The sequence below is a fragment of the Nicotiana tabacum genome, chromosome 12 (genome assembly GCF_000715075.1).
Source record: "Nicotiana tabacum cultivar K326 chromosome 12, ASM71507v2, whole genome shotgun sequence".
Classification (NCBI taxonomy): domain Eukaryota; kingdom Viridiplantae; phylum Streptophyta; class Magnoliopsida; order Solanales; family Solanaceae; genus Nicotiana; species Nicotiana tabacum.
Window position 1 is genome coordinate 115,763,604 of NC_134091.1, and position 26,859 is coordinate 115,790,462.

At 36.7% G+C, this 26,859-nt stretch overlaps 1 protein-coding gene across 1 annotated transcript; it reads left to right on the top strand.

The window, feature by feature from the left end:
* Positions 1 to 12,902: 12,902 nt before the first annotated feature.
* LOC107802132 (RNA demethylase ALKBH10B) lies at positions 12,903 to 21,925 on the top strand. Its single transcript, XM_075226872.1, has 8 exons — positions 12,903 to 13,911; positions 15,789 to 15,905; positions 16,244 to 16,356; positions 16,655 to 16,772; positions 19,684 to 19,803; positions 19,878 to 19,990; positions 20,077 to 20,231; positions 20,933 to 21,925. The coding sequence occupies exons 1-8, from the start codon at positions 13,383 to 13,385 to the stop codon at positions 21,582 to 21,584; spliced, it is 1,917 nt and encodes a 638-aa protein (XP_075082973.1). The 5' UTR covers positions 12,903 to 13,382; the 3' UTR covers positions 21,585 to 21,925.
* Positions 21,926 to 26,859: the final 4,934 nt, after the last annotated feature.

Genomic DNA, 26,859 nt, shown 5'->3' on the forward strand with positions numbered 1-26,859 from the left:
TGAATATCCCTTATGCTCGATACTTTTAAGAAGCAAAAAAAAATGTTTGTTAGCAAAGTGGAAACTTTCTTTCCTTTCTGTGCGTAACGTACAAAATTGTATAAAAGCTCATATTGTGGATGGTGTGACCTACTTGGACACGGTTTATTTGACCGTTTGGCCCTTACAACAAATCCTATCCACCGAGCCCAGACTGTTCGAGCACAGAGTTTCCTTCCTTGCTAAAAATCATGACTTGAGGGTGATAGCCCCCAGTATTCGAGGTCGATCTTTGAGTGGACTCGCATACTGTTGATACGACCGTTGACTCCGATTTAAAATCAGTCTTCGACTCTAAGTTAGCACGATTTATTGTTGCCTTGTTAAAAATCTTACCGGAAAACCCATTTGGGAAAAAAAATAGTTCAAGGGAAAAAGAGTGCAACGCGTGCTTTCAGGCCTAATCAGCTACATTCTCCTTCAATTGTTGCCTGCAAATGTTAGCAAAAATAAAAGAAAATAAATAATGGCGTACCTTAGCAGTAGTATCGTTTTAAGTGGGTCACGTTCTAGTTATTTGGTAGTTGTGTGACATTTCCTGTTTCAAGTTTGTAAGAACCTTTACCGATAATCCCGATGTCACGATATGAACCTTCCCAGTTCGGTCCTAGCTTACCTTCGTTCGTGTTCTGGGTGTTCTGTGTTACTCTTCTTAATACCAAATCCCCGACATTAAAATGTCGGAGGTTGGATCTTCGGTTGTAATATCTTTCTATCCACTGCTTTTGGGCGGCTAGCCGGACTAGAGTGACCTTGCGTCTCTCATCCAGTAGTTCTAAGCTCGTGCTCATGGCCTCGTTGTTAGGTTCTTCGGTTGCATACAGGAATCTGAGGCTCGGTTCTCCCACCTCGACCAGTATTAGTGCTTCGGCGTCGTAGACCAACGAAAACGGGGTGACCCCGGTACTGGATTTTGAGGTTGTGCGATATGCCCATAAGACTTCGGGCATCGGCCCACCTTTTCTTAAGGTTTTTAAGGATTGTTTTGTTTGTTGACTCCGACTGCCCGTTCCCACTAAGGTGATAGGGTGTTGACAAGATCTTCTTGATCCTATGGTCCTCGAAAAATTTGCTTACTTTGCTGTCGATGAACTGTTTCCCGTATTGCATACTATCTCGATCGGTATACCAAACCGGCATATGATGTAGTCCCAAATGAAGTCGATGACTTCTTTTTCCCAGACCTTCTCGAACGCTTGAGCTTCAACCCACTTAGAGAAGTAGTCAGTCATAAATAATATAAATTGAGCCTTACCGGTTGCCCATGGTAGGGGACCGACGATGTACATTCCCCACTTCATGAAAGGCCAGGGCGATAGGACCGAGTGTAGTAACTCCCCAGGCTAATAGATCATTGGTGCGTGCCTCTGACAGCCATGGCATTTTCGCACAAACTCCTTCGCATCTTTCTTCAGGTAGATCCAGTAATATCCGTCTCTGATTATCTTACGAACCAACGATTCTGCCCCCCGAATGGTTTTCGTAGGTGCCTTCGTGAACTTTCCTCAAAACATATTCGGTGTCTCCCGGCCCAAGCATATGGCGAGTGGGCCATCGAATATTCTCCTGGACAGAGTGTTATCTTCGGACAGTTTAAATCTGGCCGTCTTCGTATGCATAGTTCTCGATTCTTTGGGATCTGAAGGCAGTATCCTGATCTTCAGGTAATCTATATACTTGTTTCTCCATTCCCAAGTTAAACTTGTCGAGTTTATCTCGGCATATCCTTCTTCCACTACCGATTTCATGTGTTGTATGACCATTCCCGAGCTGAATTCATCGTCATCAACCGATGACCCCAAGTTAGCCAGAGCATCGGCTTTGCTATTATGATCTTGGGGCACATGTTGTACAGTCCATTCCTTGAATCGATGTAGCGTTACCTGTAGTTTATCCAAGTATTTTCGCATTCATTCCTCTTTCACTTCGAATGTACCATTGACTTGATTTACCACAAGGAGGGAATCACATTTAGATTCGATCACTTCGGCCCCAGGCTCTTAGCCAATTCAAAACCTGCAATCATGGCCTCATACTCGGCCTCATTGTTAGTCAATTTCACAGTTCTAATAGATTGCCTAACTATGTTACCAGTGGGTGGCTTCAACACGATGCCGAGTCCGTACCCCTTTGCGTTCGAGGCACTATCCATAAAGAGGGTCCAGATCCCTGAGGAGGTCCCCGAGGTTAGCAATAATTCCTTTTCGACTTTGAGTATTAAGACCGACATGAAGTCGGCCACGAACTCTGCCAAAATTTGAGATTTGATGGTAGTCCGGGGTCAATATTTGGTATTGTACCCGCTAATTTCAACGGCCCATTTGGCCAATCATCCCGAGAGCTTGGGTTTGTGCATTGTGTTCCTCAATGGTTAAGTAGTTACGACACATATGGAATGACATTGAAAATATGGCCTTAACTTCCTGGATGCTTAGCAAAGAGAGCGCCACTTTCTCCAGGTAAGGATACCTCATTTCGGCCTCGCCTAAAGTCCTGCTAACTTCCCGGACTAAGACTCCACTTACCGCTATCTCGGATACTGCTAAGTACATGTACAACTGCTCGTCCGTCTTCAGAGTATGAAGCAAAGGTGGACTCGAAAGGTACGTTTGAGTTCTTCCAAAGTTTGCTGGCACTCCGGGGTCCACAAGAAGTTATTCTTCTTCTTCAATAACAAGAAGAATTGATGGCTCTTATCGGAGGACCTTGAAATGAACCGACCCAGGACGGCTATGCGCCCGGTCAGCCTTTGAATAGCCTTGAAATTATTCACCACAGTGATGTCCTTTATAGCTTTGATCTTGTCGAGATTGATCTCGATCCCCCGGTTGGACACCATGAATCCGAGGAACTTCCCGGATCCGACCCTGAATGCGCATTTCACCGGGTTCAGCTTCATATTATATTTCTTTAGTATGTTGAAGGTTTTCTGCAAATGTTTCAAATGGTCCTCTGCTCGCAGGGACTTAACTAATATGTCGTCAATGTAAATCTCCATTGATTTTCCTATTTGCTCTTCGAACATCCGATTTACTAGGCATTGGTAAGTGGCACCGACATTTTTAGTCCAAATGGCATTACGTTATAATAATAGGTGTCGTATTTAGTGATAAAGGAAGTCTTTTCTTGGTTGCCCGGGTCCATTATGATCTGGTTATACCCGGAATAGGCATCGAGAAAGTTGAGTATCTCGTGGTCGGCCATCACATCGATCATGCGATCGATGTTAGGCAAAGGAAAAGAGTTCTTAGGGCATTCCTTGTTCAAGTCTTTGTAGTCCACACACATTCTTAGTTTATTCTCTTTTTAGGCACTACTACTACGTTTGCTAACCAATCCGGGTACTTAACTTCCCGAATATAACCTATTTTAAGGAGTTTAGAACTTTAGATACCTCGTCTTTGACAAATATATGCTTGACTTCGGACTGAGGCTTCCTCTTCTGTTTAACCGGGTAGAACTTCGGATCCAGGCTCAACTTGTGAGTAGTTATTTCTGGCAGGATCCCTGTCATATCAAGATGGGACCAAGAGAAACAATCTATGTTAGCTATAAGGAATTCAATGAGTTTTTTCGTGAGCTCGGGAGTTAGCCCCGTGCCCAGGTATACCTTCCGATTGGGCAAGTGCTCTACTAGTATGACTTTCTCCAACTCCTCAAATTTTGACTTAGTGGCATCAGAATCGTCAGGGGCTATGAACGACCTAGGGACACTGTAATCATCATCCTCGTCTGTTTCCTGCTTCTCAGGTTCGGTCGGGACCGATGTCGTTGATTGCTATTTGGTTTCTTTTCTTGTAACCGAACTCGGGTCCTTTGGTGTCGAGAGTGCGGATATCGATATCACCTCATCGATCGCAAACATTTATTTTATGGCCGGCTGTTCTCCGTAAGCTAGGGCTATTCAAAACGAACCGAACCGATGGTTTATTGACTTATTAGTATCGGATTACCGGGGTAATGAATGGTGAATAAATTAAGATTTTAAAATTAATGACTTAACGGTTTGGGGGTGGATTACTCAATTTTCTTATCGGGTAAACCGTTAACCCATTAAGAATTTTTATACATACACTTTTACCCCTATGTATATAAAATACTATTGAAGCACTGTGGTTGTTGACTATACTCTCTAGCGATAAAGCCTACTGTGGTAGTTTTGCTGGCATTATCAAGGCCTAAAAACAAGATCTTAGCCTCTTTCTGCCACAGTCCAAGCGATGCGAGAACTCTATAGAGCCAATCGACCAAGAACATTCATTTCAAATTGATTTTGATTGACTGCAAGCCCTAAGATACATATTTAATAAAAGAGACAAAGGTGTTTGATGGATCGAATGATATAAGAACAAAAAATGTATCACAATCTCTCGATGGATTCAAGGGAGAACCTTTCCTCAAAACCGTAGACTTTATCGCTAGAGAGTAGAGTCAAGGTAGACTTTTTATTTTTATTCTTTACCCATTTGGTATTGATTGTTCAGAAAATTTCTATTTGGTTTAGCTAATAAACCGCCCGATAATCATTAATCTGATACCAATCCGCCCATTGTCTTATTGGATGACTAGCGGATTACTATATTTATAATCCGATAACCGATAAGTTGAACCGTTAAACATAATTAATCGCTCGATCCGCCCGATAAGCACCCCTACCATAAAAAGTCTTGATCCCTCCCGGTGTGGGGAATTTCAACGCGTGATGTAGTATCGAGGGTACTGCCCTCATGTTGTGAATCCATGTCCTTCCGAATAGAGCATTGTATCTCATATCTCCTTCGATCACGTAGAACTTTGTTTCATGAACGGTTCCGGCGGTGTTCGCCGACAGGGTTATCTTCCCTTTAGTAGTCTTGCATGCCATGTTAAATCCGTTTAAAACTCAAACTGTAGGCACTATTTGGTCTTGTAGACCCAGCTGTTCCACGACCCTCGATCTGATGATATTGGTCGAGCTACCTGAATCGATTAACACACGCTTAACTGGAGATTAATTTATGAGTAAAGATATTACCAGCGCATCATTATGTGGTTGCACAATGCTTTCAGTGTCCCCGTCGTTGAAAAATATGGCTGGTTCCCTCCGGTACATAACTCGAGTTTGTTTTTCCCTAGTAAAGGACACCTTTGTGAGCTTTAACATCGGCCCTTGGGGGACATCAACTCCACCAATGATCATGTTAATGATGTGTCGAGGTTCCTCTTGCTCGATCTACTTGTTGGAATCTCATTCCTGAAGTGATTTTTGACTCGATCACTCAGAAATTCTCGGAGGTGTCCGTTATTGAATAACTGGGCTACTTCTTCTCTTAGTTGTCGACAATCTTCGGTTCTGTGGCCGTGAGTACCATGATACTTACACATTAGGTTAGGGTCCCTTTGGATAGGATCGAATTACAATGGTCGAGGCCGCTTAGTATCTTTGATACGTCCGATGGCTGATACGATGGCAACAACATCGACGTTGAAGTTGTACTCCGATAACCTTGGTGCCTCCCTAGACCTGATGGGTCTGTCAAAATCGGTTTTGCTCATGAGTCCCCGGTTATTATGACCTCGATCGCTTCTTCTTTCACTCCTTGCAGGGTTGCGCCCAGACCCATTACCCCTTCGATATCCATTGTATGGTTAATACAGATCTCTGTTCGATCTTGGTTCATGATCGATATCTCTTTTGGATCTGTCACTAGTTCTGACGGGATAAACGGACCCGGAAGGGGCCCCGAGCTGATCGTGGGGTCCCCGAGCTGATCGTCTTTAACCCTAATTTTTGACCAGTACCGTTATAGACGTCGGCCCAAGTTACCGCTGGGTATTCTATCAAATTTTGTTTGAACTGCTGTGGAGCCAATGAGCTTTTGGGGTTTGAGTCTTTGGGTGAATGTCTGAACGGCCCAATCGTATGCGACCGGAGGCAGATCCATGCGTTCTATTTAAAACTTCGACACAAATTCCCTGAGCATCTCGTTATCTCTTTACTTTACTTTGAAAAGGTCTGACTTCCCAGTCTCGACCTTAATGGCCCCGGCGTGCGCTTTCAAAGGGTATCTGCAAGCATAGCAAATGAGTCAATAGAATTAGGGGGTAAGTTGTGATACCATATCATAACTCCTTTTGAAAAGGTCTCTCCGAACTTTTTCAACAGAACATGTTCGATTTCGTCATCTTCCAAGTTGTTCCCCTTGATAGCGCACGTGTAGGAGATCAACTGATCATTTGGATCAGTTGTTCCATTGTACTTCAGAATTTGGGGCATACGGACCTTCTTTGGGATCAGCTTCGAAGCTGTGCTTGGAGGGAAATACTTTTGGACAAATTTCTTGGAATCCTGGCCCTTTATTATCGGTGATGCTCCTCGGATTTGATCGACCCTGGAGTTATAGGTCTCCACTTTTTTGTCGTTGCCTTCGATTTTTTCTCTCCCGGTTCCACCCGTTTTGTCAATTCCTCAAGCATCTTTATTATCTCGGGGTTGGTTTCGGGTTCTGCTTCACCCGGGCTTTCTGTGGCCGGTCCATTTCTGCGAGCGTTTTCCCGGGATGGTTCGGGCTCGACTCTGCTGGGGGCACAACTTTGGTTCTGCAACTGGGCTATCGCTGCCTGTTGAGCCTGTAACACTTCGAAGATCACCTCGTAGGTTTATCTCATCACCTTCGCCGTCGTGTGTAGTTCAGGCTATCGACCAGGCTCCCCCGCGAATGCTGTTTTCGGGGTTAGTAGGCAAGTTTGCTTCAATAGCCACGTGTGAGTTAGCATCGATCGGATCCGCGACTGGGGCTCCGTTGGGGTCAATAGGGGGCATCTCGTTGCTGGGCATGACGTTGTTGTTCTCGTCGTGGTGGCCGACTCAGCATCAACGTTCAGATGGGCAGATTGGGAGTTTGACAATTTTAATTTGACCTGAAATTAAAAACTCAAAGAACAAGTGTAAAATAGAGTGTGTTATGGAAATTTGTATCAAATTGTCACTATTATCCTTAGCCCCACAGTGGGCGTCAAACTGTTACCCTTAAAAACGGATAACAATTGAATTATATGTGGTTTTAAGGATATGCGTATTAATTCAATACAAATGATAAAAAAACGTTAGATTAAACAAATAAATGATGTAATAAATTGTCAAACCAATTAATGGGAGTGATCCCCGACTCAGTAACAACTTAATATAATGCATGCCTTCGATCCCGGGCTCATAATAATGTAGAACTAATGAACAAAAGTAAGAACTTTGAATAACAGAGAAAATAAGAATATATTGCCTTGATATGCGTGTTACAATGTATCTAACGAATAGTCAGACTCCTCTTTATATAGTAGGCGAGCTTTACCCTAAGTACAATTTCATAAAAGGTAAAAATCTTCTGTTTTGCTAATCACAGATATTCTGCCGATACGTGCCGAGATTCACGCCGTGACATCCGGCTGGACGCGGATATCACGGCTGTTTGCTAGTCGAGCTCGATTATCTGGTAATGCTCTTCGAAGTTTTGGAGTTCGAATCGGACCTCAGGGATGTGGCCCCAATTCAACCGAGGGCAGGTGTTTTGCCCGGACTCCGATTCGAGGGGCTCCTTGCCCCGATTCTGCTTTCTTATGATCATGTCTCTGCTCCGTTTACTCCATTGAGAATCAAGGTGTCCAACATGCTCGGTTTCATCCGTATACAGTAAATATTTAATAAATTCACAATACAAATACAAAATTCTTTTTTACTAAATTCGTCCCAACTCATGCTTAATACTCTAGCTCCTCCCCTGCTAGCTAAATATATTCGTACATGGGTGTTGTTCCCAAGCCTAAAGTCCTAGGGTTGGCATAAAATGAGCCATAAGTCTAACGGGGGTATTAATGATCATCACTTTTAGGTGCAAACGCGGCTACATGTATTTAAGTATTATGCAAAATAGTTAATATTTGAAAAGTCAAATGGTGTTTTATCTTTTGTATTTCTCTAACACATTCTTTGTTGTCATTCCGACACAAATTTTTTCATGTTCATCGTTAAAAATAATAGGGGACTTTTACTATCTTCACCACCAAAGAGTATAGTAGAATAAATAGAAATTCTCCACTCCTAATTAGAGATTTCGGCTTGAATGCTAAAAATAAAATAAAAACTTTCGCCAGGAAGTAGTTCCTTGTAGGGTGTCAATGGTTCGGTTCGGCCGATTATGTTATAAAATTTGTATCATATCAATTTTTCGGTTATTCTATTATATATAATCAAAATTAGACTTTTCGAAACCGTTCCAATCATGTCGGTTTCTCTTCGGTATCGGTACGGTTCGGTTAATTTTCGATAATTTTTTTTAAATGTCATGTAAAAGTCACTAGTAGAAGTAGAATGCAATAACATACGTACTTTTATAGGACTTGACAAAACTCTCTAGATATTTTTACAGTTTAAAAAGTGACGAATTGAGAAAACATGAAAGATGGCTACAGTATAGATCCACCAACTATTTTACAACAACGTAAAAAAAATTAAGCAAATACGAAAGATACTAACCAAGCTCGGACTCAAGAAGAAAGTCTATAGAAGATTATATATTCAAAAAGATAAATCTAAATCATACGAAAAGAAACATATTCAATACATTGTAGTTTGCTACTCATAATCGCTACAATACCTTGTGTCCTACTAGTGAATATGCTGAAAATAATTTAGTTTTTGAGAATTAAGATTTTGAGTTTAATTACTTGTTGGCTCGTAACTGTTTCATAATTCTAAGGCCTAAGAAAAAATATAATGCTTTATTATTTTTAAACTTAATATATAAATATATTTTTTATATTATAAATTTATTCGGTACGGTTCGGTATTTTTTCGGTTTATTTTTATAAAATAAAAAACCTACCCTAATTATCGGTACGATTATAGATTTGTATAAAAACCTACGATTTTATTAAAAAAAATCTAAAATCCAGTTCGGTAAAGTATATTTTGATCGATTTAGTCGCTTTTTAAATATTTATTGACACCCCTAGTTACTTGTTTAATGGACCATGATTAATCGAGATTCATGTGGGAACTGAACATCGAACATTCAATGAAAAACAAAACAAAAAAGGAACTTTTCTTTTACTATCTTCTTGCCCATTCGCTAGTTCTTCTATATGTAACGATTAAAATACTTCAAATAAGCTTATATTAAAGTTTTCTGAAAAATATATTATGTAAAACTAGATAAAACGTTTCACCTCCTTATTTCTCCATGTTAGATGAGGGGTAATGACAACTAATGACATGTATATTATGCAAGCAAATATTTCTATATTTCATAATAGAAGTAAATAACATGCTAGTTACGTTTTTGAAGTTAACCACTGTCCACTACTATAAATAAATTTGTTGTTGGATATAATGTCAAAATTAAACAACCAAAAGTCAATGGAATACCTTACACATTCGCTCTAATGTTGTCGAGAACTAACTATATTACCTTTTTAAGTTTGAAAGATACAAGTAATGAAAATCTTTCCACACACAATTTCAAACAAGACAACTCTAAATTTGACATCATTTGATATAATTGTACTTCTTCTAAATGGCAAAGTTAGGCGGGATAATGTCATAGAGAAAGAATTATTGTATAAGACAACTTATTAATCAGACACCTTAACCTGAAACTAGTTGATGCCATTTCTATGAATCAATTATATATCCTATTAGCGAGGTTATGCCCGGGTCAATGAATATGTAACCAATTTGTGTCTAAATTAATATCTTGGTTTAATTATTTTTTCTGCCGGTAACGAATTAAAGTGTACCAAATCTTTTTTGGTTACTCTAAAATAATTTTTAGTTAAGTGGTATATTTGCTGACTTGTTCTGTTTCAAAAAACAACGAAAGAGCAAATAACCTAGAATCTAGTGTTGATTTAATAAAATAAACAATTTCAAGTCCGACACATAACTTATATTTAAACAATAAATTATATTATGAGTTTTTGATATTAGAATTCAAAATTCATTTGTTTACCGTAAGATGCTTTTGTAGAATCTAATTTATATATGAACTAATCATTGACTATAAGTTAATGCTCAATTTATATATTTTTAATATCACTCTGTAAAATGATATAATATATTGTTCTACCATCATATTACATTTAATTAATATCAACTGTATTTTTTTAAATATATTTTTTCGTGAGATGTTAAATTTTCACCTAACTTGTGTTAGGTTAAGCTAGCCCAAAGGCACTTTGAAGTGTTTGAAATATTAGATATTGTCTACTAGCCATTCGACTCCACAATATTTTTGTTATTACCAAATACAATGTCCTTTTTGTTATAAATTACTTGCAATTATAGTGGAATAGACTAATATATATGGCGTAACAATTTTTAAAGAGTTATGCACGCTTACATTGGATTAACTCAGTTTTACTTATTCAATTTACTCCTTTAATTATGATGTTATTATGATAATTAATTATATGAATATTTAAAGGTACATAATGTGAAAGGGGACGCCAAGTTGCAAGCATACTTATATATAAAATGCAAAATAAAATATTGTGAACACGAAATGATAGAAATAAGAAAGAGAATGGAGTTGGTTGTTACAAAACTGTGGTCCCACAGCTTCCACGTGTTAAATCCTAACAATTTGGCTAATGTGGTTTCTTGCACAGTGTCATGCCAAAAAAGTAGCCCGAGGGGTACACATGAAATTAAATGAAATCCACATGGTTTTACTGTCAATTTTGGTAATAATCCAAATTATAAGTCCAGTGTGTTCATCACTGATACACATTGCTTTGGCAAACTCAGCCGCATGAAATTACATAAACACCCTCAAGATAATTGTTTATTCCAACAAGCACACATGACGACGGGGAGGTGCTTTGCTTTCCGTTATGTATAGTAGTTATTATATACTTTAGTCAAAATACATAAGTTACCCCTTCAACTATAGACCAAATCCCTATTATACATTTTTTACGGACGAAAATAATTTTACACACCCAACCTTTTTAGAGCGTGTCCAATACACACTACTTTTATATTTAAGCATCTCATAAAAAGTGAGGCATGTCACACACCAATAATATAGTGCCACGTGTCATTAAATTTAAAATGAAATAAATTAATGTAAAATTATAAATATACCCCTTAACTATTCTCCTTCCATCTCTTTCTCTTCTCCATCAAATTTTCATTGACGCCGACCACCATAAAAACATCCACAATTATCACCTTACGATTATAAAGCAAAATCAGGAACGCAAGTACATTATTCACGACTTTGTGAGTCCAGATTCAAATCTAACACAAGAAATAGGATGCAAAACTCAAAACTCCATTAAAATTGGTTATGGCGAGATCCATGACTGCTTGATTCACTCGAATAGAGTCAGTCAAATCTCGGCTTCTTTTGGCTCATCTCCGATATCCCTCAACCACCAAATTAATATCCTATCATATTAAATCTGTGTTCCTAAGTTGTTACTACTAAATTAAGATTCAAACCCAAATCTATAAAATTCTTTTATATAGATTTCTTTTAACTTTCTTAATCAATTTCTTCCAAAGCCTTTTTATATTATTGTTATTCTTAAAATTTTGGACAGAAAAGATGAAAAAAAGGGGTAGGGAAGAAGACGAAAATGGAGAAAGGGGGAAAGATCAGAAATGAACACAATGGGGAGGGGTTATGGGGAAGAAGAACAGGGAGGGGGTAGGTTAAAAGTGAAGGGAAAAAAAATATTTTTTAAAAAAGCAAATATTAAAATTTTTACACGTCTCTTTTAAGTAAGAACTGGGACAAAAATTCTTCCATTTAACACGCTTACAATTTTTGTTATACACACGTATTGCCACATAGCAAGAGTAGTGTGTATTAGACACACTCTGAAAAGGTTGAGTGTGTAAAGTTATTTTCGTCCGCAAAAAAGTGTGTAACAGAGATTTAGTTCATAGGTAAGGTGGTAACTTATGTATTTTGCCTATACTTTATTTAGAGTTATTTCATCTATACCAAACGAAATAAATTACTTGGAGTTTTCTAATAAAATTTTTTAAAATCACAATTATTCTTTATTAAAATACAAGTCCATGATCAATAAAAAAATTAAACATATCTTGCATAACAACGAAAGGGAGCCTTGGAGAATGATAAAGTTATTTTTGTGCGACCTATAAATCACAGGTTCAAGCCGTGGAAATAGTTACTAATATTTGCATAAGGTAGACTGTCTACATCACATCCCTTGTGGTGCGGTCCTGCTCCGGACCAGTGGCGGAGCCACCTGATACCCCTTCGCCGGAAAAAGACATTGTGTAGCTAGGTAAAATAAATAAATTATATGTATATATATATATTATGTATTGACTCCCTTTAATTTCTTGGTATGTTTACTTTTATATATTTTGACACCCCTTAACGAAAAATTTGGCTCCGCCATTACTCCGGACCCTGCATGAACGCGGAATAATAATAATTAAACCATTATATTTATCACAAAGGTTTATATTCTAAAAATTATATAACCACCAAAAGTTGAAATCTCCTCCATCCTTTAATAGTGAAAGTTTGCTTTCAAGCTCTGGCAATATAGTTGATAGGAAGTATTTTACCCCAAAAGTGGACTTTCTAACAAATTCGAACTAATCAAGCTTGATAGTAAAAATCGAACATCAAATGAAAACCCAAAATTTTACTGCCTAGCTTTTACTTCCCTAATTTCCTACGTAATTATTATAAGAATACAATTTGAACAGTACGTAAAACATTTCGCGTTCGCGCACAAAAATCTAAATGAATAAAATTTAAGAAAAAAAAAACCATTAAATAGTTTTCGGAATATTCTTCTAGATTGTTCCTGCCTCAAAAACCCTCAGCCCACCTCCAATCACATTGTAGAGTAGACTAGTCCTAGTTGACATCTTGGTCCGTTGAAACGCACAGTAAAAAAATAAAAATAAAAATAAAAATAAAAGAAAAAGGTGAAAAAGCAAAACAAACAAACAAAAAGGAACCTGAATTCCTAAATAGAGTGTGAGAGTGAGTCAAAAACAGAAACCCACAAAGAAACCACCATTTTCAGGACTAGAAAAAAAAACATACGCGTGCTCATTAAGCCAAATTCTTCTTCAAACCCTTTGTAGATCTTCACATAGTCACACAGTGACCTTCTTCAGATCTACACTCTCAGCACCATCTCACACATTGCCATATTTTCTAGGTGTAACTAAAAAATTCAAGAATTCAACATTCCTATATTTATTTTGCTATTTACAACAACCCCTTTTTGTGTTTTTTTTCTTCAGATCTATTAAAAAAATTAATAATAATATATAGTTATATTAGTAGATAGTACTATACACGTTAACAATGCAATCAGGAAATGCCACGTTAGTTCCGGAGAAAATGCACGGCGGTGGTGGAGGAGAGGCGGTGGAACCACCGCCACATCAGCAGCAGTGGTTTATGGGTGATGAGAGGGATGGGTTTATATCATGGTTAAGAGGTGAATTTGCTGCAGCAAATGCTATAATTGATGCTTTGTGTCATCATTTAAGGTTAGTAGGTGAGCAGCCTGGTGAGTATGATGGTGTAATTGGATGTGTACAACAAAGGAGAGGGAATTGGAGCACTGTGTTGCATATGCAGCAGTACTTTTCAGTAGCTGAAGTGATCTATGCATTGCATCAGGTTGAGTGGAGGAAGCAGCAAAAAGGGGGTTTTAATAATAAGAGGAATAGTGGGGGTTCTAGAGGAGGAGGAGGAGGGGGTTGGAGAAGTGAGGGTCATAATTTTACTATGGATGCTAATAGTAAAGAGTTTTATAGTAAATCTAACGGGGTCGAAAAGATTGATGTTATAGAAAAAGAAATAGATGTGAAGCAAGGGGAAAAGAAAGGTGAGATTAGGCAATGCTTGCCAGTTTTTCCTTTTTTATGTATTAGATATGATGATGTATGTATTTTTTGTTTAAAGAACTATTACTTGAAAATTATTGATTGAAGGACATGTGATTCTATAGGGTCTTTAGTGATTACTAAGTTGAAATTGATCATTTGCAAAGTGTTTAGTTTAAGTACTATGCATTGACAGTGTAAAAAGATTTACACAATCAGGTTACTTAAAAGGTAATTGCAGGTAATTCTATTTGATAAACATTTATTAGTAATCTAAAATAAATGATAAGTAATCTGCTACAACAGCAGTGTTATTAACCTTTTATAGTAGGTAAACTTGCCATATATTGTAGGTTACCAATGAATGCTTAGTAAATAAGTTGCTTGCAATTACCTTTTAAATGACATATTTTCAGCGCCAATGCTTAGAACTTAAACCCTTTTATATTTGTGTTGTGATTAAAGGAGTGTTACTGGGAATTTATCGATTGAAGGACTATGTGATTCTATAGGGTCTTTAGTGATTACTAAGTTGAAATTGATCACCTATTAGGAAAGTGTTAAATTTCAGAATCTTTGCTTACTTTTCTATTTACTGATTAAGAGACAAGATAAGGTGATTATTAATGATTTAGCAAAGTGGCACTCGTGGGTTGTGGAGATTTGGATTTATCACCATTTAATGATAATGATGCTTGTTTGTTTCCCTTAATAAGAGTGTAATCTAATTTGCTATTACCTATTTAGTAAGGGGTTATGTTAAATAATGGAGAGGCAGATTGAGTGCTGCTTGTTAAAAACCATAATTTCCACTTTAGGATATGTGAAATCATCTGTGAATCCGAATATTTTGTGAGACTGACCACATAATAACTGCCCACAACGAGGTGAGTTTTTGCCATTTCACTTGCGTCCTGGTTTGAAAAATATTTGGTCCACCTTTTTCTGGCTGGGACAACAACAACAAACTCAGTATAATCCCACGAGTGGGGTCTGGGGAGGGTAGTGTGTACGCAGACCTTACCCCTACCATTAGCAGTCCTTGGGACTGTTCCTTAATCTTTTAGTTTTTACTAGGTGTTTTAAAATCTTTCAGAACAGAACTCAGGTTGCCTTTATTGCTACGCGAATTAACAAGTTTAACTGATGGTTGCAAGGGTATTGCGGATATCTCAATGTTAAACTGCAAGAGGCAAGTTCTTGCAGTTATGTGTGCAAGCAATTGAGTGTGAATGGAAGAGGTTATAATGCTAGGATGTTTAATTGTCAGTGTTAGTGAGGGGTGAAGGGGAGAGAGAGGGGGAGGGTAGAGACTAGAGAGAGAGAGAGAGCTTCTTCTGCTGAGATACTTTATAGTTTTATCATCCATAAGGCAATTGGACAATGGGAAGAGTATTGGAGTTTGCATTTTGTGGTATCGATATAAATCAAGTCTTGCGGACTAATAATAATCTTGGCCTCAAATTACGTGAATGCACATCAAAATTAGCAAATAATTTTGGCATATCCTAGTCACATTTTATTTTTTAATTGTTCCCTAAGCTACATGCTTCAGCTAGCCATTGGTACCTCATGATCAAGCTTAATCAGATTGTTTGTGAGGAAATCATTTGATCATGTAATGGATATTATTCTGAACTTTAAAGGAATTTATCCCTCTGACTTGATGCAAGGCTGACTTTTCTTTCTGTTTTTGTACATTATAACTTCCTTACTATCTCATCACCGCCAACCAATGGGAGAATCAGAGTAAAGTACATTTCTATGAACTAAAATTTGTTCATCATTTTAGTTGCAAACATGTAATTGTCATGTAGCTTCTCTTATGCATTGTAAGCTAAGAAAGCACTTTTTTTCTTGTTCATATACGATGAAGCAGAATTGGTTGGAAATCCAGAAGGAGATAGCTCAATGAAGAGTTCAGTTTGCATAGAAGCTGCTGACTCACAAAGTGAAATGGACAAAACCGATCATAAACGTGATTCAAATTCTGATGGTACGTAGTTTATTGTTCTGATTTAGATCTCGATTGTTTGTTGGAGCTGCATTTTTAAGGAGTGCATCGTGCTTTATAATTCACTAATAAGCCATATACTATATCCATCCCCCCCCCCCCCCCCCCAAAAAAAAAAATAGAAAAAAGAAAGACTGCATTAATCAGCCATAAACTACTTCCATTAAGGGAATTATGTTTCCTACTTGTGTTGTAAATGTTTTTGTGGACATTGATTGTGATGGGTGTGGAATAATTTGGTCTTAGTTTACCTTTTTAGTTGTTTATCTTAGCTAACTATAATTCTCAATCAGTACTTGTTTGCATGTTTACTTTTTAAGGGTCTTGTAAGGCGGAGAATGAATCCCGATCCAGCGAAGTACCAAATGAGAAGCAGAATGTTACTGTTGTACCAAAAACTTTTGTTGCTACAGAGATATACGATGGAAAACCGGTAACGATAAATTTACAGCTTTTTAATTTCAATTGAGAACAAATATACAGCAATACAGTTTGTCAAGTTTAGGACATTACATGTTTTGTATTCTTAGATGTAATCTGAATTATGTGTATCATGTAAATACTTCTGTTGACACGTTGGAATCCTGCATAAACGGAACCAAAGGTCTTTTCTACTGTACATATTAGCAACTTCTTGGTGCAATTTTTGAAATCCTACTTATAAAAAAAACTTAGGTACAAGATTAAAATCTCTTTGTTCTTACACTAAGATGCGGCAGTGTCTTCTGTAGGTTAATGTTGTTGATGGCATGAAACTGTACGAGGAACTGCTAAGCAGTTCAGAAGTTTCAAAACTTGTTACTTTGGTAAATGATTTGAGAGCTTCTGGGAGAAGGGGACAGCTTTCTGGTAAGTAGTTTAATCTATGTTTCTGGTGGTGACACTAAAAAAGTCCTAGTCTTATCCTTTGTTTTGTTTTTGTATTTGGGAGGGGGGGGGGGTATTGAATTGGGTTTTTGCACTTTATTGTACTGAAGGAGCATCTGTGATGGACCCACATACAGACACCTGAACTGTCTTCTTAAAAACACAACACGATGTTGACATGGATGCTCGCTAATTGAAAGATAACTTGGCACCTTTTGCCAAAATTTCCTTATCTGTTGCTTCTCAGTAAAATATATCCTTTTTGCATCAAAAAGATATTTTCTTTTAGACTGTATGCAGATTTATTAGATGTGTTTGGTATGTGTTACCCAAGTATCTGACATGCTTTTGAAACTATTTCTGAGCATGATCAAAGATTTGTTAGGGGAAATAAGACATTCATGAAGCATATTGTGGATGGATTGCCTTAGTGATCAAAGGTTTGTTAGTGGAACTAAGACGTTTGTGAAGTATATTGTGGATGGATTGCCTTAGTGAGTGTCTTTGTTGGTTAGGTTGTGAGGCTCAATGCCATTGTTGTCAAAAGCGAAAAGCCTCCAACAGGGCTTTAGCGTGGCCTTCACTGAAAAAAAGCGCACTATGAAGAATTTTTTAAATATATATATCTAATATTTAGAGAACATAATAGACACATAAATAATAAATATATATTGCTTATAATGAAGTAAAACTTCGTCAAATCATCAACTTAAGTCTTAATAAGGAAAGATAAACTCATTCTAGATTCCACTTCTAATCACTAAAATAATATTCCTCCATATAATCTTCCTCAATAGGGTGATTCTCATTGGTGTCACTAGAACTATAGCCTCCAATCTCCTCTTCCCCTGACTCATCAGAAACAATCTCATCTTCCTTTCCAAAATTCCATAATCCCTTCTCGAACCAAACATGAATCTTTCGATTCATTTGGCTCTCACGCTCAATTACTTAATTACTTAAGGTAAATTCTCATATCTTTTTTTATGAATGTAATGAGCCTATCTTCTCTTCTTTGTTCAAATACAAAAATATATCGAAACTAATGTAAGACCAAAATATTCGAAACAATCTCATCTTCTATGTCAACAGACTCAATACGTGGAGCTCGGGAGTTTGAGGCATTAGTTGCAATTACTCCTGACTGTCTCTTTTGTCGCCTTGTGTATGTCAACACGTCCTCACTACCCGACGCTATTGCAACATCACCCCAAGTCAAGCTATCATCACCAAACACCAACTCATCTTCTGCTTCCACATTAACACCCATCTTGCCAACCCACCACTCATCACTATGATCAATGTTATCCAATGAGATTGGATCAATAACACTTCGCAAGTCATAACGGGCTTTTAAAGCACGATTATACTTGACATACGCTAGGTCATTCAATCTTTGATGCTCCAATCTGTTTCTATTTTTGGTATGGATCTGTTGCATGGAATATCTTAACATTAGTGATATAATCTAATTGATTAACTAAGCAAAGAAAATAAATAAGAAGTATACCATTACGAGTACTTACATGCTCAAATACGCTCCAATTACGCTCACACCCAGCAGCACTGAATGTAAAAAGTGTCAGCGTGCTATCGGAGACTAATAATAATAATGTCTCTAATAGAGATAAGTTACGGGTGACTCTTTTTATGGGCGAATTTATCTAGGAATGTGAAGCTAGATCATTGGAAACTACGAAGGATGCCTTTACTAGAGTGCCTTTATCAGAGTTAAGTCATAAGCTAGCTCTTTTTACTGTGAATCTACCTTTTGAATGCAAATCTCGAATTGTCAGCGGTAGACTATGCAGGATTGAGTTACTTTTTCTGCTGTTACCAGGAGAAATAGTGTAATTTTGAGTCGCCTGAGGATGAACTTCGAAATTAAGCTCAATTTCCACAAAAGAAAAAACAACTTTAGTAGGCTTCCCGCAGTTCACCGTTTTCTGTTGAACAAAGCAAATAAACGTGCAATGTGTGATGTGTGGATTAGGTGCATGACACAGGTTTGAACTCTACTGTAGACAAAATGCCTAGTATTAAAGTGTGGAGAAGGGTAGAGGGATAGACCCATTATCCACCAAGTTTCGAACCGTAGGCTAGCTGGCCCTCCACCCTCGGGTATTTCTCGGTTATAAAAAGTTGTGCTTTTACATAAATTTAAGATCATGAATTCATTTTTTTGTTCTTTTATTGTCTCTTTAATATTCATCATGCAGTTTTTGCATTGTATTATTCCATTTTTTTTCCATCTGCTTAATCTTCATCCTTGATTAGGCTAGTTCTTATCCAAAAGAAAATGTAAAAAATTAATTTTTCCGGAAAGTCTATTATATTAGAAAAGTATTTCTACTGATAAAAAGATTAGGATGCTATTTCTAAATTTACATTTTGGTGTCTTTGGTTTAACATAAAGGTCAGTAGCATGTGATAGTAGCTGAGGTATTTGTGGGGCATGGGGAGCTTTCTCTGGTGATTGTTACTAGTAGTAAAAATTGAAAATTACATTTTCTCTGGGCACGTTATACGTAGTAATAGAAGAGAGGAATGTAGTTACATCCTTAAACAATAGAAGTGGAGTGGTTTGGTCCAATCTTATGTGAAATACTTTCTCGGGCCTAACACTTTTTACTTGTTATCTCTACTAAAAACTGGGATAAAAGTTTATACGAAAAACAATTGTCATCCAGATGCAGCTCTAATGTGCACTTTATGTCTGAGTACTGTTCTTTTCGTATCCTGTAGTATTCTTAAATTCATCAAATGCAAGATGAGCAACAGCAATGAATTAAGAAAGCACATCTGGATATTAGATTCCTGTTATTGAAGTGCTATCCTTTGTATCTGACGCCTTAATATAGATGTCAATGATTAGAAATGTTGTGACAAGCAGCACAGACATTTATAGTCTCAAAGAGACCGATGAAGGGGCACGGAAGGGAGATGATCCAGCTGGGCCTACCCATTGCAGATGCACCTCCTGAAGATGAAGCTGCCTTTGCAACATTTAAAGGCATGTTTAACATTTATGAAACTTATATATCTTTGCTTTCTTGTGTATTAATGGGGTTAATCAAAATTTTGCAGAGCGGAAAATGGAAGTGATTCCTGGCTTGTTCCAAGATGTTATTGAACGACTGAGTGCTATGCAAGTTTTAACTGCGAAGCCAGATGCTTGCACTATTGACATCTTCAATGAGGTTACAAGCAGTAGTTTTAGTTCTTATGGTCATGGCGATTTTGTTTAGAAAGCTTAGCAGACTTGATACATTATTTCTAATTGTAGGGGGACCACTCACAACCTCATATGTGGCCTTATTGGTATGGGCGGCCTGTAGCTATGTTGTTCTTGACAGAATGTGAAATGACTTTCGGTAAGATGATTGGTGTGGACCATCCGGGCGATTATCGAGGCTCTCTCAAACTCTCTTTTGCACCAGGGTAATCCTTTCCTCGGGCTTTGTTGTTTGGTTTGTTATATCTTTTGTTTTATTTTTACTAGTTTGTCTTGTGCATGTATAGTGGAAATTGCGCTTTTCATTGATATAACTTGATTCGAAATTAAGTTGCTACATCATCCTGCCTAGCACATTAAACCTTCAAATTTGCATTCAATGAGTAGATTTTGTCCTTTTGCTATAAGTGTTGAAGGGATTGGAAGAAGTTTTAACAATATCACGGACTTTTCATGTCGTTTGTTCCTTCCATCCATTCCTCAAACCTCCACAAACATCCCTTACTCCAATTACTTTGTACTGAATACTACAAATCCTCATCCCCCTTCCTAAAATAACTTGAGGTTGCAGTAACTTGCAATAGTGTAATGGTGACAAGTTAGGACAAGAAAAGAGTCTTAATGGACTTGACAGCAAATGGGAAGGGTTAAAGGTTGTAGAAGCCACAGAAAATTTCATTCAATTAGTTGACACAATTACTAGAAGGATTAATGTGTTTCTATGAGACCAAAATCAAGATTATCCCACTTATTTGGACTGAGAATGCAAAAATAACACACACACATGCTTATATATGCACGGCACTTTATGTTCCATTGCCTCTTTTTCCACTTTGCTTCTTTTATCTGTTTAATTGTTTTTCTTGGTTAATCACCTACTGAATCTTTCTGCTATGAAAATGCACAGATCCGTACTTGTAATGCAGGGAAAATCAACCGATTTTGCTAGACATGCTATTCCATCCATCCGTAAGCAGCGTATACTTGTGACCTTTACAAAGGTGCAGCCAAGAAGATTCAAGTCTGGTGATAGTCAGCGTTTCTCTTCATCAGCAGGAGGTGCTGCCCCCCAGTGGGTCCCCCCTCCTAGCAGGTCACCAAATCATATCCGTCATCCTTTTGGGCCCAAGCATTATGGTTCCATGCCAACAACCGGCGTATTACCCGTTCCAGCTATTCGTTCACAGTTAGCTCCTCCAAATGGTATCCAGCCAATTTTTGTTCCCGCTGCGGTTGCACCGCCTATGGCTTTTCCTGCACCAGTTGCTCTTCCACCTGCCTCAGGTGGATGGGCAGCACCCCCTCCTAGGCATCCCCCACCACGACTTCCACTCCCTGGCACTGGCGTTTTCCTTCCTCCAGGCTCTGGGGCTTCAGCCACTGGCAACAATCCTGCTGAAAATCCAACTTCTTCAGAAAAGGACAGTGCAGGTTCTCTTAGAGATACCACTGCTTCTCTGAAAGATAACGTGGATAGTGAAGTAGAAACACAAGAGGGCAACGGAAAGATAGATGATAGTGGTGCAGAGACAGCAGTGGCTAATGAAGAACGACACTAACTGCTGATTTCAGCAGTGCAGGAACCAGGACGAAAAAGGGTGAATGTTTTGTTGGAAGGAAAAGGTTTAGGTTAGAAACTGCAGTGAGTTTTGAAGCAAATGTAAAGAGCGGCCGTTGTTCAGAGTTATACTCACACATCCAGCAGAGCAAGGGAAGGGAGCTAGCTGTTCTCCATGATCCCCTTTGCTTGCTCTTCCTTTTTGTTGTCTTATCAAACATAAATATATATATCTATATATATCTCTTATATTAAATGAGAAACTTAGCTACAAAACTTTATTATAGCTCCACAGAAAATTTTAACTCATTGAATTGAAGTAATGAGGATTTCTTTCTGTCAGCTGCTGCCCTGTTCTCATATAAGAAATCAGCTAACTTTTATGCTAAAATATTTTATACTAAAATGAACTTGAGGACATTTTCTTTTTGATGCTTTCTTACTCCTCCCTTTGGTTGCATTGCAAAATTTCCTGTTTTGTCTGAAACACTTTCTTTCCTATGCTGATGCTTGACAGGTAAAATCTTTTTCCTTTTCTGTGATGACCAAAATATATACATACCTCTATTTAAAATAAAAATTAATAAAACCATATAAGCTTGGATTTCTGCTGGGGTCAAATACTGCTGCCAAGCAGATGGTATTAATACCTGTAGTGTATATATATTGCTCTAGTAGAATAATTGTTCTATGACTTCTATCATTGTATCAATATCATACACTTCTTGTACTTGTAACTATTAACCTGTTTGTAGAATCTATTATCTTTAGCTGATTATTTGTTATCATATTCCGTCAACAGAATCTATAATCTCTTAGCTGATTATCTGGGATGGAGGAGGTAACGCTTGTGTTGATTTCGTGTGATCATTCTCTCTCTCTTTCTTTCTTTTGAGGGGTCGTTTGGGAGGATGTATTAGGGAAAATAATACGTGTATTAGCTTTGGTAATATTAATCTCTTGTTTGGTAATTTTTTTTAACCTATGTATAACTAATACTTGTAAGTTAAATACCCTAGTACTAGTACTATTCTTATACATAGCAAATTATAACTTTAGTAATACCACGATTTTTAATACATGAATAAGTATGTATAAAGACATAACCGTCCTTTCAAAACCGTTTCCAAATTCTTTCCAACACATGTGGAGAGTATATTTATAAACAAATAATTTTTAAAAAAAATTGTGCAATACATGTTATTTTTAATACACCAAAATAAACAACCGATAAAAAATATCCCAGCATAATTAAACGAACTAACAAACTAATCACTCTACCAAACGAACCCTCAAGATTTAATCAAAACACAGAATTTGAGCAGTATTCTTCTCTGAGCATAAAATCTCTCGTTTACTGTAACAGTCAGGTCCACTAGAGATATTGTCAACTTTGGACCTAGGCCTGCATGGCTTTAAAATGCATTACAGGGTCTAGACTTCTTTATATAATACTCAGCATCTCTTCCGTCTTTTGTTGATGTGAGATTTGCTTAGGATGTCGAATATATAAACCACATTCAAGGACTGAGTGTCCTTGCAGAGTTTTGCTCTATCATCTCAAAGATGTGAGATTCGTCTAAATTCAACACTGAGGTTTGCCTACTACGGGGGCGACTTATAGGTAAAGCAGCTAAAGCAACTGCTTTAGGCCTCACAAGTTGTAGGGCCCCAAAGTTTCTTACTAATAGTTAGTATTTGTATATGTTTTCTTAAAAGATACATTATTTAATCTTGAAAAAAAGAATTGTTTCTTTTTCAAATACCTGCATATATTGCTTAGCGAATAATGTTAATTGTTCCTGTAATAATTGCTTAAGTGGAAGCAAAATTTTTATAATTAAAATTATTAAACTCTTACCTAGATCAATAATGTATTGAGAGAGATTAAATGGATCAGATATATTTTCAAGATTGAAAACGAATTATTTGAAGAACTTGATTATGATTTTTTATTAACCTTGTATCTCAAATCTAGTAAATTAACTTTAAATAAGATTTTATAGGGTTTGTTTTTCAAATATAGAAAAACTAACCTAAATAGCCGGCCGATGTATAATTCATGTATAATATGTACAACTAGCATATAATTTCCGTAAAATAATTGGTAAAGTAAACAGTGATATATGAGACTTATTTGCCAAAATTGTTCAAATATTCTATATTACCCACCCTAAACAAGTTTTTATTACAAATTATATACAATCCATTATTAATGTCTTAAATTAGGGGATTCAGTTACACAATTTTCCTTTTTTCTCCTTCCTCTTTCCTTGTTTTTCTGTTGCCTTAATTGCTTGTAAAACAATCTAATTTCCAGTTGATTCTCTGTAATTTTGTACCAAACACAAACTACACATCATTTCTCTCTGCTAAAGATACGAAATCTGAAAGTAGAATTTTCCTACCAATTCATCAAGTTTGTACTCTTCTTCTTGTTATTAATTACGACTATTATATTATTATTGTAATCTAGCAATTAGCTCTTGTCAAATAGAATAAAAGGAAATTGATCCTTTATTCTAAGTTAATGTAGAGTGCAGATTCATCAAGCGACTCAGATCAGCAGCCTCAACTTCCACCTTCTTCCGTTTTCACCTCACAGATGAAGAATTCTTAGTTCAATACCTCAAGAAGAAAGCTACCCACTAAGTATGAAACTTTAACAATGCACAATGTTATTGTATTGTGCTCTCTCGAAAATCGGATTATCCTGCAGTTTGATAGTCTTTTTCAAGAGATAAATTCAATACCTAGTAAGAAGGTCGTAGGAATTGAGGATTCGAAGAAACAGTTCATTGGTTTGTCCAAAGATTTTACGAGGTTAATAACTATCGTGCGAGGTCAGTCAAGTATTCCGATTTACTTGATTGGTTAACTTACCCAATACACTAATCTATCACAAATTAAAGAAACCTATTTAAATCAGCACTAAAATGGATACATTGTACTTAAAATTAATATTATACAATTTGATGGTACAATAACATACAAATTTAAAAATAAATTTCGTACAAATTTAATACAAATTGATATATTTACAGCAACATACATACTAAAAATAAATTTCATACAACTAATTATATAATATATATTTATTTACAACTTATCTACAACTTTCATACATTATTTTTACCCAGTTAAATTACATCTACAACATCAAATAACTTAAATACAATTTTCATACAAATTTTATTCAATATATCTTTTGTATATTTTATATATTTTGTAACTGATTTGTATATATTTTGTATGTGGTGTGTGCTTCTTCCTCTCTAAAATTTCAATCAAAACTTTCTCTCTTAGTACAATTTTGATACATATCAACAACTTTATATAAAAAGATAGTATTAATAACTTAAATACAAATTTTATACAATGATTCATACATTATATAGCTATTTCTCAACTTTCATACAACATTCAAATAAAAATATATATATATAACTACAATAGAATACAATTATAATACAACTTTACTACAATTTCGTAAGTATATTGTATGTCATGTGTTCTTCTTCTTCTTAGAGTTTCAATCTGAAATTCAGCCAAAATCAAGTCTAATCTTCACCTAACACCCTCAAAATTGAGATATAAACTCCAAATAATATTCTCAATTGTTTGCAACAACACCCAATCCAAACAATAGTGGTTTTTTAAAAATTCAAATTCGAATTCAAAGCTTTAAAGCTTTTTAATGGCTGTCAATGGTGGAGAGTCAAACATCTTCAAAATTTATTGATTGACAATTTTAATTTGAACACCAATTGTGCAACATGAAAGGAAATTATTAAGTTAAAACTTTATAGTAAAACGATTGAAATCCATTGATGAATTCTATTAAAAATATATACAACATGAAAGGATAAAAAGTAGAGAACATCAGAGGAAGAAAAATTGGGAAAAAATAGAGAATGAGAGATAGAGAGACAAAGAGAAATGGAGAGAGAGAGCGAAGGAGAGAAAGAGAGACGGAGAGAGAGAGCGCAGGGGAGAGAGAGAACAGATATGTAAAATAACTGATTCCTTATTCAATTTCTAATATAAATGGATACCCATTTAAAACTAATTTGTATATAATTGATAAATTGTATATGGCCATGTAATTAAGTTAAAACTTGATTAGTGAAGGTAATAAAGTTTCATATATAGTATAGGAAGGTAAAAATTCCTTTCGAATATCATATGCTTATAGAAAAAGAAGACCGTCCTATTCTAAGCCTCGTTTCAAGTCGAGCAAATGAGTGTACACCTTTTGTTAAAGAATTTAAATCCAAGAAGTCTAGGAAGTGATACTTTACACCCTTTCGAGCATTTATTCTTGAGACATTTTTCCTCTTAGACGGAATGTCAACACACCATGAACGATTTTTTTAACAATATGCTTATTGAAAATACAAGAGTTACCTTCTAAAATTTAAATGAGGTCATGGATCCCAAATTAGAAAAATAGTAAGCATAGATATAACGTAGCTAGCTTGAAAATTTGCGAGATCTTTTAATTGCCTTGACCGAATGGAATCAGTTTGGAAGGATCTTATACTGAGAGGCATTTATTATGGCGAGCTCAAGCCCCCATGTGACATCCTAGGCGAATCCCACATCGATAAAACACGAGAGAGATGTTGGGTATATAAGTATACAGACCTTAGACCTTGGTGACGTATTTTAAAGCCGTACGGTTCTAGACCCAAGACGAAAAATATCATTAGTGGGTTGGGCTGTTACATATGGTATCAGAGCCACTCCGCATGCAATCTTGAACGGTGGTGGGACAAACTTCAACGAGGACGCTGAGTCCCTAGGGGGGAGGGGAGGGGTGTATGTGACACCCTAGGCGAATCCCACATCGACAAAGCACATGAGAGATGCTGGGTATATAAGGGGAAAATAACGCGTGCTAGCCAGTTTTCGGACTGGTAATTGAAAAATACCCAGCGTTTGCAAAGTCATTAAAAAATAAACACTATTGTGATGCAACACGGAAAGTTCCAGCATAATATACTGGAGATTGGTGCTCCTATGTATGAACTTCCAGCATATTATGCTGGAACTCCAGCACACGGAAAGTTCCAGCATAATATACTAGATATTGGAGCACTTGTGTATGAACTTCCAACATATTATGTTGGACCAGTATATTATGATGAAAGTTCACATGCAAAAAATTCGAACTACAGTATATTATGCTGGAATATTTTTCGAATTTTGAACAGTGTTTTCGTTTAGATTTATCTTTACATGAAAAGTGACTAAATTTCGATTACTTTTGAAAT